This window comes from Schistocerca americana, chromosome 1 (assembly GCF_021461395.2).
Source record: "Schistocerca americana isolate TAMUIC-IGC-003095 chromosome 1, iqSchAmer2.1, whole genome shotgun sequence".
NCBI lineage: Eukaryota > Metazoa > Arthropoda > Insecta > Orthoptera > Acrididae > Schistocerca > Schistocerca americana.
This window is the reverse complement of record NC_060119.1, coordinates 971,558,074-971,577,780: the sequence shown is the minus strand read 5'-3', so window position 1 is coordinate 971,577,780 and position 19,707 is coordinate 971,558,074. Positions and strand designations below refer to the sequence as shown.

General features: G+C 42.1%; 1 protein-coding gene across 1 annotated transcript in view; it reads right to left on the bottom strand.

The window, feature by feature from the left end:
- LOC124548268 (discoidin domain-containing receptor tyrosine kinase B-like) overlaps positions 1-19,707 on the bottom strand; it is a 302,795-nt gene that overhangs the window by 77,351 nt on the left and 205,737 nt on the right. The window contains exons 6-8 of the mRNA XM_047125163.1: positions 12,525-12,698; positions 5,846-5,979; positions 2,763-2,970 (exon numbers count right to left, since the gene is read on the bottom strand). Of these exons, the coding sequence (XP_046981119.1) occupies positions 2,763-2,970; positions 5,846-5,979; positions 12,525-12,698 (516 nt within the window). The remainder of the gene's footprint in view (positions 1-2,762; positions 2,971-5,845; positions 5,980-12,524; positions 12,699-19,707) is intronic.

Here is a 19,707-nt window from a genome sequence, read left to right as displayed (position 1 = left end):
AACGTGCTCCATTGAGCGTAGGTGGAAGAACGTGGGGCCCAATCAAGACATCACCAACAATGCCTGCCCAAATATTCACAGAAAATCTATGTTGATGACGTGATTGCACAATTGCGTGCGGATTCTCGTCAGCCCACACATGTTGATTGTGAAAATTTACAATTTGATCACGTTGGAATGAAGCCTCATCTGTAAAGAGAACATTTGCACTGAAATGAGGATTGACACATTGGTGGGTGAACCACTCGCAGAAGTGTACTCGTGGAAGCCAATCAGCTGCTGATAGTGCCTGCACACGTTGTACATGGTACGGAAACAACTGGTTCTCTCGTAGCACTCTCCATACAGTGACGTGGTCAACGTAACCTCGTACAGCAGCAACATTAGGGTTATCGTCAACTGCACGAAGAATTGCCTCGTCCATTGCAGGTGTCCTCGTCGTTCTAGGTCTTCCCCAGTCGCGAGTCATAGGCTGGAATGATGCGTGCTCCCTAAGACGCCGATCAATTGCTTCGAACGTCTTCCTGTCTGGACACCTTCGTTCTGGAAATCTGTCTCGATACAAACGTACCGCGCCACGGCTATTGCCCCGTGCTAATCCATACATCAAATGGGCATCTGCCAACTCCGCATTTGTAAACATTGCACTGACTGCAAAACCACGTTGGTGATGAACACTAACCTGTTGATGCAACGTACCGATGTGCTTGATGCTAGTACTGTAGAGCAATGAGTCGCATGTCAACACAAGCACCGAAGTCAACATTACCTTCCTTCAATTGGACCAACTGGCGGTGAATCGAGGAAGTACAGTACATACTGACGAAACTAAAATGAGCTCTAACATGGAAATTAAGCGTTTCCGGACCCATGTCCACATAACATCTTTTCTTTATTTGTGTGTGAGGAATGTTTCCTGAAAGTTTGGTCGTACCTTTTTGTAACACCCTGTATATACGGCTACAGAACATTCCAGTACAATGATTCTTGACATTTGTGGATACTTCTAGAATGTACTCTAACCGAATATAGAAATTAAAACTTCACAGTCCAGATGACTTTTGAATTCATGATCCTCCATTCAACAGTTTAGTATCATAACCACTACACCACGATGCTCTCTGCTTCTTCTGAGACAGTATAATCTACTTCGAAGTGTGAGAAAAGTTTATAAAAGTCATCTTTTTAACTACTGGAAATGGAAAACAGCTGTACACTTCCTATTACTTTTGTGTTGTTCGTTTTCCTCTAGTTACAGCCCATATCAATACCAAATGGTTTTATTCTCAAACCACTGTATAGTGAGTGCAGCATTATGTTTACTGTTTTCAGTCTCTGTTTAATTTACTTCCACAACACGTATCAAAGTTTGAAGCCTTCAATATCAGGGGGATTTATTTTTATTATTATGGCAAGTGCGTGTTGTGTTACGATTTTGAGCAGCCTTTGAAACTGACTAGTGGAGAAAACGAAATACTATTTCGGAACTTGGCACTATGAATATTAATATCAAATCGGTTAAGCTCAGAAGGTAGCCTTTGGGAGACGATTTTGTTGTCATATGCAGGTGACTGGTGTTGACGCTAGTTGGCTTCGAAATCAGCTGAAATTACTGAAAAACAATAAGTACAAGGTTATTCGTAAGTACCATTGGGTTTTCAGGACACATGTCATTCATAAAAATGACACATATCGGTGGACAGCGCACCACTAGATGGTAGGTGTGTCATAAACATATAAACAAATCATTCGCTCCGACTGTCACATAAAACTGATGCGTGCCTGTAGAAAGGCAAAGAAATGAACAGATTTACAAAGCAGGGTCTTCCATTGCTATGATAACAAGGTTTAAGCAGTCATCGAACTTTACTAAACGTTTAAGTAGATTCAGACGCCCACACCTCATAATATCAACCTCTATATTGGAGTACATGAGCGAAACTATGAAAACTGTAAAAGCATTTGATCACATGGTTGTCATAATGATGAAAATAGAAGACAAATGGCGTTATACTGTATTTAAGTAACTGAATTGGAGGTACGCCGTGAAACAGCGTGTATATAAACGACCCAATAAGAACATTTCCAGAAATGACAGCTCCCGTATCGAACGCTGTGAACGGATGCTTGTTGCCATATGAAGAAAACGAAGTATTACTATTAGATATACACAACTTTAATGGAACTCTTCAGCTGGACATCGGAACACAGTATGCCCAGGGGACGTGCGCCTGCAACTCATGGTCGTACTTCGGAAAGAGATCGATATATTGGAATGAGGGACGCGAGAGCAAAATACCAACAAATCGTACCGTTGGCTGTAGTGCAGCGACATGGAGAACAAAAAGAGTGGTGACGATATAGACCCAGGAAAAAATTGTATGGCAAGAAGGGTAGGCATGCGTTCTTCCTGATGGACTACATAATGAAATGATCATAGGATAGTTTGACTGGCTCTGACGATTTGACTCATGACAACAGCTGGGATGTAGGCAGAGGATACTGGCGAAGTGCTATCACGACCCGTGGACAACAGATTGCTGGACAAGAGAGACATCGCAACACAGTATGCCCAGGGGACGTGCAACTTGCAGCTCATGGTCATACTTCGGAAAGAGACAGTCATCAGGCTTTCGTGGCCGTTGTCACTGAAGTCAATATTTTGTGGATTGTCACCCCTCTGCGGTGTCACGAGTACAGCAACAGTAATAAAATTAAATGTCTAGAATGTAGCATTATTGCATTGACTTCAGAAGGCTGACCTGAATCGAAGGTGACCTCGCTGATCATGATCCAGCGGGCGGCGAAGAGGAGCCGCAATCTGACGAAGCGGCCCAGACGGCCATGCAGCCGGATGGTGACGTAGCGCGCATTCTCCAGCACCATGTCCGGCATGTACGTGAAGCTGATGGGCCGGCCCGGAAACACCTGCCCGCCCACGCTGAAGGACACCAGAGCCCGCCGGAACACCTATACGACATGGAGGCAACCTGTTGTTCCCGACGGGAAGAGGAACACCTTTTATACGACATATGGCAATGACTCAGCGAGATGTGTATTGTTATTCGATACGGTGACACAACAAAAATTGTACACTGGAGGATAACGGAACCACTAAACTAAAAACTGCATTTGCCAAATGCGTTCTATTTTGCGTACTTCGATTTTAACGAGGTCCTAGAAGGACATCCGCTATTTGTACGATGTGTTGCTGTGATCTTCAGTCCAAAGACTGGTCTCATGCAGCTCTCTATGCTATATGTACGATAGCCTAAGCATATCATGCGTTATTATTAATGATAATACACTGCTGTGGACACAGCTGGAGGTGAGGTACAACGTTTTTCGAACAGATTCTTCGATTTCACAAAATTACACCCATCATATGAATGAAGAAAGAAACAATTAGTAAATTTTAACTTACACATCCAAAATAAATATTCCGCTTGGTGCATGTCACCTACCTTTTCCTGATAGGCCCGCTTGATTAATGAGAAGCGAGTCGAAATGTGGTTAATACATTTATAAAAAGGTGTTTAGCTCCTCCATATCAAAATGTGCAGTTAAGTTAAGGCATTTCGGTGTGAGTTTCGCTGACATTACGGCACTACACTGTGTATACGTCTCTCCTTCCAGCAATTTTGAGCGAGCTGCGACGTCGTATAGAAAGAGCAGTGAATGCAGTAACTGCAGACATGATCACAAGAGCATGGAACGAATTTGATAATCATCTGCTGGTTTGTTGTGCGTCCACTGAAGGTCGTGTTGAACACTTCTGATAGCTAAGTGAAAATTTTTTGCTAAATGTAACTGTAAAATGCACCCCTAGGTTTCGCATTTATGTATAAGACATGCCCCTGTAAAACAGGAGAGTTTTTTGTAGATATAAACCTTGTACTCCTAAGCCAAAGTTAAAATTCGTATAGGACGTATCCTCTTGTGATATCAGGTGGATGTTTTTGAAACACACTGAATTATTTGCAACAGAAGAATTTCAACGTGATCCAGTAAGAGTCTTTACTTTCTAATGTCTCCGGTGTTAATGTAAATTTGACATTAGCGTAGAACAATGAGAAAATAATTAATTTGTTGTCCATCATATGGATCATTGTAGCCTGCCACTCCCCCATTTAAGTACCATTTCACAGATCTCACCAGTATGTGTACTGTTACTACGACAGTCATGTAATTTCAGGTACTATTTATTATTTTCTTAAATTATGGATTACTTATTTTACTAAGCTGTTTTGATTATGTTAGTGATCGAGTTGCCATAGAAATATTATTTAATTTAAATGTTTGTTTTTTTACGATGTTTTTTGTTACTTTCTTGTTATCGTGCAACGTTACTTGTTGTCTGACTTTTTATTATTTTTGTTGCAATCTATTCCATTGTATTTGGTTTTTAATATCGTTCAGAGAGCCACTGGAAAATGGCCTTGAGGCCAGAAACTGTTTGTGGAAATTAAAAGAAAATTAAAGTACTACTGTTGCGTTAATTTGGCTGCAAATAAGAAAATAATATTTTTTTGCCCTGCAGGAAGACGCTGGGAAGAAATACGATGTTAGCTGCAATTCGACCTGGAGGAGATGTTACTGAAGCTTCGAGGTGAAGCTGGCTTTGAAACATAAAAGGAAAGTGTCCACTACCCGAAGACGTCTGCAATCGGTGCGTCCGAAATCTTGCTTTTAGTCGTAAGAGATATTTTCTAGGGAATGAGTGTGATGAAACGTGTTCCATACATTAGTCTGTGTAGCCAATTATGGCTGCTTGTTGAGGAATTCTATTTTCTCATATTTTCCTTACGAACCCTCGTGCCAGAAATGTATGATATGATGCGATACATTATAAAATGCACTTGGAACGTGGACATTTGACTTCAGTAAGTGAGGTCTCCTCCCTGGCCCATTACTGCGATATCGTAGTAATATAAAGTATTTTACCTGTGAACACGCTGGTGAAAACTCCCCATAAGGAAGAAAGACGTAGACTATCTATTTAGCTGGAACTGAATCTGTAATTTTACTTAAATTGCAGGTGTCACTGTCAGCGTCACTGACTTGACAATGAACAGACAAAGGATAAGATGGATATTTTTAGATCATGTTTTTCTTCTCATTTAATCATTAATTCTTTCCACTGGCTTGACGCCGTGCTTCATCGTATTATACACAAGCACTGCAATAATGTAATGCTAAGATTTTCATGTCTACCACATCTCACACCCACTATGGGCTGTTCCGCATTTTAGTGCTATTTTGTGCTGGTATAAATTTCGCTCTCTAGTGCTCATTATAGTGCTACATTAAGTAACCTCAGTTGTAGTATGACATGTACTACTAATTTTATCCCTCCTCTGGGGACGGTCTTCGGTAGACCTGTATCTTTGCTCATTTAATATCGCATCTCCTCTTTTGCATCTGATTTATCAATTATGAACATTATTGCGTAGAGCCACATATAAAACTCTTACTGTTTCTCCTCACCAGATGTTCGCATCATTCACGTTTCACTTGCGTCCAGAGCTGTGTTCCACACAAACGTTTTGTCCCCCTGTTCTACACCAATACCCTGTCTAAGGAGGACTCTTTCTATTATTTTCTTTCCTTCGCCTGTCGTACATAGAATACTTTTTTATTCAACAGCTGTACCACTCCCAGTTCTACAGTTAAGCAAAAATTCGTATTCCACTTCTCGAAATGAATAATGAAAGCAATTTACTATTGATTTTTAATCGGGTGTGCTGCCGATCCTTATAATTCTGGCACATGAAATGATATCTACATAGAGTTGCTTAGGGCCTATGAAAATTAGTTGCAAAGTAACGTGCATATTTATACGAACCTGAACATCTCTGAGGAAGAAGTTGTTGGCAAAGATCTGCACAGCGCTGAAGTTACGCACTTGGTCGAACTCGAATACGAGGTCAACGTAGCCGCTGGGGAAAGATTCGTTAGTCCAGCCAACCCAGGCGTTACCTGTTACGGGAGAAAGGCCAGCATTATTTACGGTCGCCAACACCCACGGTGAAGCAATTCTCATGTAACGGCCGTAACACTATAAGACATGACATTTAATGACCACGTTTGTTGACGCTATGTTACGTGCACGCAACAGCTTGGACTCCTGTTTTCCTGTCGCCAGTTTTGATCTTCTTTTGCTGGAGTTGGTGATCATTTTCCCAAATAGCACGCTCCCGTAGACCGACGACATTCCTCCATCTGCGGGCTGTAAATCAGTTTTCCAAATCTAAGAGAAAGATATTCGTGTTTTACTATAATGAGTATGTTACCTGAAAACCAAACAGTAAACGAAATGCAACACTTGTGTCGTAGCTCTCCCGAGCACTCTGAGGCACCTTGTCACGGTCCGCGCGACTCTCCGCGTCGGCGGTTCCAGTCCTCCCTCGGGCATGGGTGTGTGTGTTGTCCTTAGCGTAAGTTAGTTGGTTTAAGTGCTGTGTGCGCTTAGGGACCAATGACCTCAGCAGTTTGGTCCCGTAAGACCTTACCACAAATTTCCAATTTTTAGTAGCTATCGGTTCATAAGTAGTCGGTTGGAATTCTAGTGATGGAAAGAATATTCGTTGTCAGAATTTAGCTTACCAGGGGAAAAGAGCTGGTTATACACCGTGTTTAAGAACTACACCTACCTGCAGAGTGACATAGTGTGATAGTCTGTTACGCTTTTGATGATGGTCTGTACATACACTGGTCTATTGATCACGTTCGTGAGCCATCATTACAATGTCTTAAGAACATACCTTTCATGTGGTTTTCCATTATTCCATAACTTCATATCATACGCAACACAAATAACACTCGCGCATGAGTATGTATCCCGGGTTTTAATGTGCGCGAGTGTCTCGCGCATATCACAAGTGCCCTCTCTCGGTGGAACTGTCTGCCCTAGTGCTCCCACACCCTCTTCATTCTAGTTCACAGGCTAAGTACTGAAGGAATGCCGCGTTTGTATCGACCATCTTTCATAATTATGCTCTACAGATGTAGGTGATATTTTAATCTTAACTACTGGTGACGCCTTTGGCACGATTGTTTTATGCATCTCCACTGCCGGATGTGATTTTACTAAGTGACTCAAAGTTTTTGTGCTTGTAATACTTTGGTAATTTTATGGTTGCTTAAAGCTATAAGTGTTTGTCTTTTCTTCTGTCTTAGTTATGTTGCTATTTTTTCGCTAATGAAGGCGTCTTCCTGTTCAGGTGTATTTTTGATTCTGATGAAGGTATATTTAGATGTACCGTAACCGTGGTCAAGGACTTAAATGAATCTTTATCCTGCAACTGTTTGGCTGTTATCATTTACCGTGAAGATTTTTAACAGTCGCTGTTACCGATTACCCAGTAATCAGCCATGTTTAAAATGTTGACATTTCAGTTCGTTTACTCCGATGTAATTGTTCTTAAATACCCCCGAAAACTGCACATCAGCTTAATCAGATTCGGTATATATACAGACGGCTATTAAGCCCTCCACCGACAAAAGTCTGAATAAGGAAAGGTTCTTTCCATGCTATAAGCTACACGTGACGTTAAACGTTTAATGGACGCTCTCTAACAATTGAACGTAATATGGCATTGAATTATCAACAAAAGCAGTATAATACTCATACTTAACTCAAGTAGAACAGCGTAATTTAACATACTGCTCTTTCATAAATATTTACTAGGCTCATTACTGTATTTCTCATTATCATGTACATTACTTTTTAGGAACAATTTTAGTGAGTAGTCCGTAGCTGATAAAGTTTTTATTCTTAAAATGGACTCTCCTCAGCCATATTATTACATATTATTTAAGTGTCTATATAGTTGATAGTGTATTTATATATTTGTGACGTCATAATACATGTTCCCCTTTGTTTCTGAAGTAGATAGCCCATTGAATATTCTCTACGTAACTGCAGTCTTTTTTTCTTAACTCCAATAATGCAATATTAAGCTATTAAACTAAAAAATATAACTCAGTAATAAGTATGTATAAAGAAAATATAATTAGATATATAGAATATACATCAAGGTAAATAATGAAACAAAAGAAAGAAATGTAATGCGTCACTTCTTATGTAAATATATCTAGCTGATATTCTGGTTCCGGCTATCTCCATACATCTTCAAGTTTTGCCAGCGCTGAATGGGAAATAGCCTACACTTCAATCATCTATTCATTTCCTATATATCATGCCTATACATTTAATGTGAAACATTGAAAATTGCAATCGTAATGTACTGTCCAGTTGTTGAACGATTCGGCGAAAACCTTCGAGTAATCGCATTGCCGTACTAATAATAACGTATTTTCATTAAACTAAGTTAAAATTACGTATGCTCTTATTAATCTAAACAACACTTAACCGATTACCCAGTAATTTTGGGGTTGTAACCCACTTTGAGGCACTTACGTCTGCTCTGAGACAAGTTATCAGACTGAACCGGCGTCACAGCTGGTCGCTGCAAACTAAAATCACCTAGAGAAATAAATCAAAATTGAAGCGTGCAGCTGTAAAACGTCTACTTCCAAAACAGATGCTTATGAATCTACCCCCGACACAATGACAAGAATTCAAGCAGTGTAGAGGTACGGTACTTTCTCGCATAATACTACTTGACTCACTCCACAAAATATGCTGGGAGCGTAATCATGCTGCAGTGGGAGGGGAGAATAGTCCCGTCTGCTGTTCACAGGGCATGCATTATACCACAATTAATCACCACTGCGTTCATAGTGCTTACTAGAGTGCTGCTATTGCGCCGTTTCCTGGTGAAGAATGGCGAGAGGGGACCGGTCCAAAGTTATCCAATTTCCACAGATTCTTTTGCTCCCACAAAAATGTGAAGTTTTGCTGACCGTGTAGTACATGGTGTAGGAGCAGTTAAAATACACTGAGGTGACAAAAGTCATGGCATAGCGACATGCACGTATACAGATTCTCCTGCTCCCACGAAAATGTGACGTTTTGCTGACCGTGTAGTACATGGTGTACGAGCAGTTAAAATACACTGAGGTCACAAAAGTCATGGGATAGCGACATGCACGTATACAGATTCTCCTGCTCCCACGAAAATGTGACGTTTTGCTGACCGTGTAGTACATGGTGTACGAGCAGTTAAAATACACTGAGGTCACAAAAGTCATGGGATAGCGACATGCACGTATACAGATTCTCCTGCTCCCACGAAAATGTGACGTTTTGCTGACCGTGTAGTACATGGCGTACGAGCAGTTAAAATACACTGAGGTGACAAAAGTCATGGGATAGCGAAATGCACTTATACAGATGGCGGTTGTATCGCTCACAAAATGTATAAAAGGGCACTGCATTGTTGGAGCTGTAATTCGTATTAAGGTGATTCATGTGAAAAGGTTTCCGTTGTGATTATGGTCGCATGACATGAATTAATAGACTTTGAAGAGCGAATAGTGGTTGGAACTAGATGTATTGGAAATTTCTCTGCTGAAATCGTTACGGAATTCCCTATTCCGAGATCCACAGTGCCAAGAGTGTGCCAAGAATAGCAAATTCCAGTCAATATCTTTCAGCAGGGAGAACGTAGTGCTCAACAGCCTTCATTAAAAAGACTAAAAGCTGCGGCGTTTGCGTGAAGTTGTCAGTACTAACACACATGCAACATTCCGTGAAATAACCTCAATAATCGATGTGGAACGTACGAGGAACGTATCCGTTAGCATAGTGCGGTGAAATTTGGCGTTAATGGGCCATAGCAGCAGACGACCGACTGAGTACCGTTGTTAACAGCACGACATCACCTACAGCGTCTGTCCTGAGCCCGTGACCATATCGACTGGACCCTAGACGACTGAAAACCGTGGCCTCGTCGGCTGAATCCCGACTTCCGTTGGTAAGAGCTGAAGGTAGGGTTCTAGTGTGGCGTAGACCCCATGAAGTCATGGATCCAAGTGTCAACAAGGAACTGTGCAAGCTGGTGGTAGCTCCATAATGGTGTGGGCTGTGTTTACATGGAATGAAATGGATCCTCTGGAACAACTGAACCGATCATTGACTGAAATGGTTACGTTCGGTAACTTGGAGACCATCTGAAGTCATTTGGAAATTTCTGCTAAGGTCTTACGGAACCAAACCGCGAAGGTCATCGGTCACTAAGCTCACACACTACTTAATCTAACTTAAACTAACTTTCGCTATGGACAACACACACACACCCATTCCCGAGGGAGGACTCGAACTTCCGAAGGGGGGAGCCGCACGGACCGTGACAAGCGGCCTGAGAGCGCGCGGCTACCCCCTCGCGGCTGAAGCCGTTAATGGACTTCATGTTGCCAAACAACAATGGAACTTTTATGAATGTGAATGCGCCATTTCACTGGGTAACAGTTTTTAACTAGTGGTTTGAAGAAAATTCTGAACAATTCGAACGAATGTTTCGCCACCCAGATGGCCCAAGATGAATCCCATCGAACTTTTGGGACCTTATGGAGATGTCAATTCGAGCACAAAATCATGCACTGGCAACCCTTTCGTAATTATGGAGTGCTACAGAAGTAGCATGGTTCAGTATTTCTGCTGGGGAGTTCCAACGACTTATTGAGTCCATGGCACGTCGATTAGATGCACTACGCAGCAGAAAACGAGGTCTGACGTGATATTAGGAACTATAGCGCTGTTATGAAAAGAATTCGAAATTCACAGAAGACTCAGATTTTGATGGGAGACATTGGCCCAGCAGACTTCATTTTCGGCCCACTAGGGTGAATTTTAAAACTGAACGTCCTTATGTACTGTCATATTCGAGTGCGGCTCAGGTGCAACTATAACGGATGTGTATATATATCATCCTCGTCAAACATAGATCCTGTGACTTGTATTTGCGCACTTTGACAACTATCCACTATTAGGCATGGTACGCCACTTACGGTTGAGGATTCTGTATTCACATCTGTTACAGATGCATTTTATAAAGAGCTACTCTATAACCTAGAAGTGCTTATGAAGTAAAGTTTTAAAATACAAAATATGTAGAATGGTATCTTTCTCCTAATTTATTGAGGCTTTGGTGTCCACCCAGAAGAAAATGATGGCACAAAACTTTCAGATCACATGCTTAATACTGTGTTAATCCGTACAGCCGGGATTCTCCGTCGCGTAAATTCTACAAATCACTGATAGTTTCTGGAGGCATGTGGCACCATACGTCTACGCTCAGGTCTTGCAATTCTTGTAAATTACGCCGACCTGGTGCCCCTTCAGAGTCCAAGAAATACTCAATCTGGTTGAGATCAGGCTAATATTGCCAACAAGATGTCAACGTAAGTTCACTGTCATCGCGCAAAACCACTGTCACACGATTCTGCTCACAGAGACATTCATCCTGCTGGAAGATTCCGTCGCCAGCGGGGAAGACATCAATCATGAAACGATCCAAGTGTTCCGCGTTGTTGTTCACCTATTCCACAGCTATCATGGTGCCTTTGATTACTACCACAGCTCCCATGGAAGCCACAATAGCAAAATACTTCCATCACGGAGCTGCGTCGGTGGCGCGATGCTTGTCTCGAGCAGATGTTCTACTTGATGGCTGCCTATTGGGACACGACTATCGACATGGTATAACAAGAAACGTGATTCATCCGACTGCGACACTTGTTTTCACTGATCCACCGTCGAGTTTCGATGATCCCGTTCGCATTTCAATCGTAATTGATGTCGTATTAGAACACACAGCAATCACCTGCGGCAGATCCCTATGTTCAACAGTGTTCACTGAACGATGTGTTCCGAAACGCTTGATCCTGCTCCAGCACTATACTCCGTGTCTGATCTTCCACACTTTGCCACCTATTCTGCTTCATAGAACAGACTTTCACGTTGTGTGATGAAGCGCGGGGATCCTGCACCTCGTCGCCAGTCGTGGTTTTACTGACCTTCAGCTACTTTGCACAGATACTTACAACGGTAGCACGCTAACAGCCAGCACTCTTGCCGTTTGCGAAATATTTTCTCCCAGGCACTGTAACGATGAGAATCTTCCATTTCTTGAAGTCGTATGTGTTAGCGTACTTTACCATTTGCGGTACCTATCGTAGCATTGCTATAATAAGTTTCCATTTGTCTCAGCTCAAAATGGTTCAAATGGCTCTGAGCACTATGGGACTCAACTTGTAAGGTCATCAGTCCCCTAGAACTTAGAACTACTTAAACCTAACTAACCTAAAGACATCACACACATCCATGCCAGAGACAGGATTCGAACCTGCGACCGTAGCGGTCGCGCGGTTCCAGACTGTAGCGCCTAGAACCGCTCGGCCACCCCGGCCGGCGTCTCTGCTCATTTTATATAACTTCCTTACTGTGTAACGTGCCAGCACCGCGACCTGGTAGCGTTCGTTCTGGCTTTTGAGCACTGGTCATAATGTTTTGTGTCATCATTGTAGACAACAAGCATACACTTATCATTGGCGAGTCCAATAACCCGTAAAGTAGAGACGGAAAAGGAGACAACAATGTGGAGAGTGAGAGTTCAGACCTCTGCCGTATCCGACGTCGATGCGGAAGTTGTCGGCGCCCAGCTGTCCGTCCACGAGGCGGCCGAGCCCACCGACCAGCATGCCGCCGCGGTGCTCCCCGTCGTACGTGGCGTCCGACAGCTCCTGCGACACCGCCACCGTGTCCTCTGGGATCGAGTAGGACACGACGCCTCCTGCGGGCGCAAACATCACGTCATTTTGTCTGTGAATATGCTCTCTCTCGCCTAAGGTATTGTGGTGCAGGTGCCTCGCTGATTACTTGGAAGGACAGTGTTCAACTAAAATTAATTTGGCGGATCGATAGGAGAAGCTGTCGCTTACAGGTTTATTATGGTTGAAGCTATGGGAAGTTTTTCAACAGCTCACGACTTTAGCTAGTATGTTCGATGGACATCGTAGTACGTTACAGGGCAGCGATGTATTAGTTGGGGCTTGAACAGTATGATCGTGTGTACCGGATCATAGAAAATCATATTACTGAATTCTGTAGGCAACCAAACGGATGCACATGATTAGAGACTAGATTTGTATATCGTTCGATAGTGACCGACATTGATATACACATCAATGGAACCAATTTACCCCACGCAAACCTACATTTACGAACATGGAAGTTACATGAATGGCAGTCTGACTGAAACAGTGGAAGCACAGTAAGGAGGGTTTAAATGTAGTTCCAAGCATCAGAAATAGGCTCCAATTGGGCGACATTGCCCCTACTAGAGGTATGGTGGACCTATTAACAGCTCACGGTCCATATCTCAAAAGTTTCGTCGAGTGGGATGTAGTAAGACACCACTCCTTGAATGTGGAAAGGAAGGTTCCGCTGAACTTGCCGTTTTCAGTTGCCCTATTCTTCAGGTAGAGAGAGTGCAGACAATTTGACTGCAATCTGCAGACAATTGTAAGTGACCTACACTTTTCGGTTACAGTTAATGTGACTGCGCATAGAATATCTAAAAGGCAGCTGCATTACTTTGATTCTGTAATATCATATGGACGCTCTGGATAATAAAATAACGTCGACAGATCACAAAAAGCGTTTCCTCCGTTATAGACAATGATAGGCACATAAATATTTAACTAAGAGAAACTTTAGAATATGTATAATATACAAATAAGCAAGAAACACTAAGAAAATAAAAGAAAGGAAGAGACAATGCTATGGTCACCCACACAGGCATGTCCAGACTCGAGGATTGCCGAGACACGCCCATACCAGAGCGAGTGCAATGTAGAGTAGTATAACAGCAATGGGTTTAGAAGTACGTTCAGTTGTAGTTGGTTGCAAATCTCGAGTTCATCCGAGACTGTCCGTAACGTATCTAATAATATAAGTTGGGAGCTATTCATTTAAAACTTGAGTTATTCATATTTATTTTATGTTTTTTTTAACTGATAATTTTATTCAATTTCATTTTTTATTTCCACTTAAATATAAGCAGTTAACATAATTTAGTACTGGATACATAAAATCATTCCTTGTATGTCATCATAATTATTTAATGTGTCCGATCTGATTAGAGTTTCTAGATAAAAGGCCAAAAATTCGTGACACTAAATTGAAACTGAATTGAAAGTGAAAATTGAATGAATGATGGCCCATTAACGGCTAGAAAGAGTTTCTAGAATTAGGCCATCCTAGCAGATACTATGTAGTGTCGTCGTGACCAAGGTCAATATTTCGTTTGTCGTGAAGCCTTTAATGTCTAGCATTTGGCTGTCTATGTTCTGTTTGTGGTATGCCGTCTATGTAATAGAGACCAGGAGCAATAAATTGAGTCTTTCGTTAGGTACTACCGGGAATGACGAGTAATCAAACTGAGGATCGTCATATTACACCCGTGCACTCGTTTGGTCTTCCTCAAAATATCTAACACAGTTCGAGTGTTAAGGATGTCTAATAAGATATAATTCACCTCCATAATTCTGTAGGCAACCAAACGGATGCACATGATTAGCGACTAGATTTGTATATCGTTCGATAGTGACCGACATTGATACACACATCAATGGAGCCAATTTACCCCACGCAAACCTATTAGTGTTTTCCTTTTGGACGATGGCATTCAGAGACTCACGTGAATCTCGACGCGCTCGTACGCTTCGCTAGCGTCGCGGCTCATCAGTTCAGCATATCATGGTTCGTGTGCACAATTACCTACGCCAATCTCAGCTCTCAGTGTCATACAGTGAGGAAAGGTTCAAATGGATCTGAGCACTATGGGACTTAACATCTGAGGTCATCAGTCCCGTAGAACTTAGAACTACTTTAACCTAACTAACCAAAGGACATCACACACATCCATGCCCAAGGCAGGATTCGAACCTGCGACCTTAGCGGCCGGGTGGCTCCAGACTGAAGCGCCTAGAACTGCTCTGCCACACCGGCCGGCTACAGTGAGGAGAGAATCATACGTATAGTACGATGACTTCTGCATCCTGCCGCAAGAAGGAGGTTCTCGATAGTGTGGTTGCTCGTCTGTTGTCTCCCATTTAGAGGGACAGTTATTTCCAACTATCAGATCCACAAGAATCCATTTGCATCTGAAGTGCACCTACCCCTCCAAGTCAACTGTGCGGCTCCTCACCATTCTCCGACGATGATTAAGCGTCTCTTACTCACCTCTTACCTCACTTACTTAATAAGTGTAAATCTGTCCACTCTGTGTTTCTCAAAGGAGACAAGGAATACGGTCATATTTGGCATTACTGTTTCCTTCTCAAATTCTAGACTCATTTTGCACTCCCAATATATTGAGAACATCATCTTGCATTCCTTCTATCCAACTGTGTGTCCAGTGAAACCCATAAACAGCATCTATTTCCGCACCTTCCATTCCACAAGGGGATGCCTGAAGGATTAATCCTAACTCTACTACCGATATGGATAAACCCTCTATTCGCTTAGACCATTTAAACTTGATTACCGCCTTCCAAGTCTCATATGCACCGTCCAGAAAGCGCAACGATTTCAACTCACTATTAACCATTGGCTCTTCGACTTCAAATCTTCCAAGACACATGCAAAAATTGTAGAACGAAAGCAGGGCTCTGCAGTCGTGACAACCACCTCACCATTTGTATCTGTCCTGTCGAGCTCCACAACCACAAACTAACGCGAAAACTTCACCTACTAACCATATCACAAATATTCTGTAGTAGAGTGAAGTGATAAATCTATTATCTAGTCCAACTAGCATTCCTTTAACACACTCACAGACACCAATGTCACATGGATATTCGGTCCACCTAAATTCTTTCACTTCTTCGAAAATGTTTAACTCCAGCTTGTTTGCCATATCCGTCTACCCTCCTCCACTTAAAACCTATACGTTTACATCCTCAATTGTTCTTATACATTAAACATATCATACATTAAACACCTGATACTTTCCACAAGACTGACATCAGCCACCTAATCATGTATCTGACATTACCAACCATGACACACCAATGTGATTTTACCAACACATTCCCCTAACTTTACAATTTCACGCTCTCCAAACCCAATCCCAGCGAAACTTGAAACTCCTTCCCCTATCTGACTCGAAGATTTAATCTTTTATGGCTTGATGGTATTGTCATTCCACTTTCCTTGAACTGATTACTTATCATAAAATATATGTAATTTATTTGTTTTTGCTAGTTATTTCTCAGCACAACCCACCTTGACATGGCTGGTAGATGATTGTTAAATGACTAAAGCGATGCACAAACTCCTGCATTGTCTCATGCAGTAACTGCCACGATACACTCTAAAATACTAGGGATAAATAGAGCGTATAATGCAACTACTCATGCGTGAATATCACTGTGATTGGCCGATAAAGGAAAGTTTCATTTTCTAAAAAACCAATGTATACATCTGACCATATTGAACAGTTATCGCGAGAATAAAGATAGCACGTTAAACCATTGATATTTTTAGTCTCTCTGACGTCGAACTTGAGCATAACACTAGAAACAAGGAGCCGCAACGGGTGTTACCAGTATCAAGTCAATGTACCCTCAAGTTTACCTTTCACAGCACTATTGTAATTCACTACAGCGTTTGTTGCCAATCATGCCACGTTGTTGACAGAACATGCTACAATCGTTACACGAGTCTACTACCTCAGCTGTTGCTGCAGATTGTGAAGGAGAGAAGACTGAGGTACAGCATTCCATAGCTACTGACGTCAGTAGATTATTTTTTTTGGGTCATCAGTCTAATGACTGGTTTGATGCGGCCCGCCACGAATTCCTTGCTTGTGCTAACCTCTTCATCTCAGAGTAGCACTTGCAACCTACGTCCTCAATTATTTGCTTGACGTATTCCAATCTCTGTCTTCCTCTACAGTTTTTGCCCTCTACAGCTCCCTCTAGTACCATGGAAGTCATTCCCTCATGTCTTAGCAGATGTCCTATCATCCTGTCCCTTCTCCTTATCAGTGTTTTCCACATATTCTTTTCCTCTCCGATTCTGCGTAGCACCTCCTCATTCCTTACCTTATCAGTCCACCTAATTTTCAACATTCGTCTATAGCACCACATCTCAAATGCTTCGATTCTCTTCTGTTCTGGTTTTCCCACAGTCCATGTTTCATTACCATACAATGCTGTACTCCAGACGTACATCGTCAGAAATTTCTTCCTCAAATTAAGGCCGGTATTTGATATCAGTAGACTTCTCTTGGCCAGAAATGCCCTTTCTGCCATAGCGAGTCTGCTTTTGATGTCCTTCTTGCTCCGTCCGTCATTGGTTATTTTACTGCCTACGTAGCAGAATTCCTTAACTTCATTGACTTCGTGACCATCAATCCTGATGTTAAGTTTCTCGCTGTTCTCATTTCTACTACTTCTCATTACCTTCGTCTTTCTCCGATTTACTGTCAAACCATACTGTGTACTCATTAGACTGTTCATTCCGTTCAGCAGATCATTTAATTCTTCTTCACTTCCACTCAGGATAGCAATGTCTCAGGTTCGAATCCTGCCTCGGGCATGGATGTTTGTGATGTCCTTAGGTTAGTTAGGTTTCAGTAGTTCTAAGTTCTAGGTGACTAATGACCACAGCAGTTGAGTCCCATAGTGCTCAGAGCCATTTCAACCATTTTGATAGCAATGTCATCAGCGAATCGTATCATTGATATCCTTTTACCATGTATTTTAATTCCACTCCTGAACTTTTCTTTTATTTCCATCATTGCTTCCTCGATGTACAGATTGAAGAGTAGGGGCGAAAGGCTACAGCCTTGTCTTACACCCTTCTTAATATGAGCACTTCGTTCTTGATCGTCCACTCTTATTATTCCCTCTTTGTTGTTGTGCATATTGTATATGACCCGTCTCTCCTTATAGCTTACCCCAACTTTTTTCAGAATCTCGAACAGCTTGCACCATTTTATATTGTCGAACGCTTTTGCCAAGTCGACAAATCCTATGAAAGTGTCCTGATTTTTCTTTAGCCTTGCTTCCATTATTAGCCGTAACGTCAGAATTGCCTCTCTCGTCCCTTTACTTTTCCTAAAGCCTAACGGATCGTCACCTAGCGCATTCTCAATTTTCTTTTCCATTCTTCTGTATATTATTCTTGTAAGCAGCTTCGATGCATGAGCTGTTAAGCTGATTGTGCGACAATTCTCGCACTTGTCGGCTCTTGCCGTCTTCGGAAATGCGTGGATGATGCTTTTCCGAAAGTCAGATGGTATGTCGCCGGAATCATATATTCTACACACCAACGTGAATACTCGTTTTATTGCCACTACCCCCAATGATTTTAGAAATTCTGATGGAATGTTATCTATCCCTTCTGACTTATTTGACCGTAAGTCCTCCAAAGCTCTTCTAAATTCCGATTCTAATATTGGATCCCCTATCTCTTCTAAATCGACTCCTGTTTCTTCTTGTATTACATCAGACAAATCTTCACCCTCATAGAGGCTTTCAACGTATTCTTTCCACCTATCTGCTCTCTCCTCTGCATTTAACAGTGGAATTCCCGTTGCACTCATAATGTTACCACCGTTGCTTTTAATGTCACCAAAGGTTGTTTTGACTTTCCTGTATGCTGAGTCTGTCCTTCCGACAATCATATCTTTTTCGATGTCTTCACATTTTTGTTGCAGCCATTTCGTCTTAGCTTCCCTGCACTTCCTATTTATTTCATTCCTCAGCGACTTGTATTTCTGTATTCCTGATTTTCCCGGAACATGTTTGTACTTCCTCCTTTCATCAATCAACTGAAGTATTTCTTCTGTTACCCATGGTTTCTTCGCAGCTACCTTCTTTGTACCTATGTTTTCCTTCCCAACATCTGTGATGGCCCTTTTTAGAGCTGTCCATTCCTCTTCAACTCTACTGCCTACTGCGCTATTCCTTATTGCTGTATCTATAGCGTTAGAGAACTTCACACGTATCTCGTCATTCCTTAGTACTTCCGTATCCCACTTCTTTGCGTATTGATTCTTCCCGACGAATGTCTTGAACTTCAGCCTACTCTTCATCACTACTATTTTGTGATCTGAGTCTATATCTGCTCCTGGGTACGCCTTACAATCCAGTACCTGATTTCGGAATCACTGTCTGACCATGATGTAATCTAATTGAAATCTTCCTGTATCTCCCGGCCTTTTCCAAGTATACCTCCGCCTCTTGTGATTCTTGAACAGGGTATTCGCTATTAATAGCTGAAACTGGTTACAGAACTCAATTAGTCTTTCTCCTCTTTCATTCCTTGTCCCAAGCCCATATTCTCCTGTAACCTTTTCTTCCACTCCTTCCCCTACAACTGCGTTCCAGTCGCCCACGACTATTAGATTTTCGTCCCCCTTTACATACTGCATTACCCTTTCAATATCCTCATACACTTTCTCTATCTGTACATCTTAAGCTTGCGACGTCGGCATGTATACCTGAACTATCGTTGTCGGAGTTGCTCTGCTGTCGATTCTGATTAGAACAACCCGCTCACTGAACTGTTCACAGTAACACACCCTCTGCCCTACCTTTCTATTCATAACGAATCCTACACCTGTTATGCCATTTTCTGCTGCTGTTGATATTACCCGATACTCATCTGACCAGAAATCCTTGTCCTCCTTCCACTTCACTTCACTATATCTAGATTGAGCCTTTGCATTTCCCTTTTCAGAGCCGGCCGCGGTGGTCTCGCGGTTCTAGGCGCGCAGTCAGGAACTT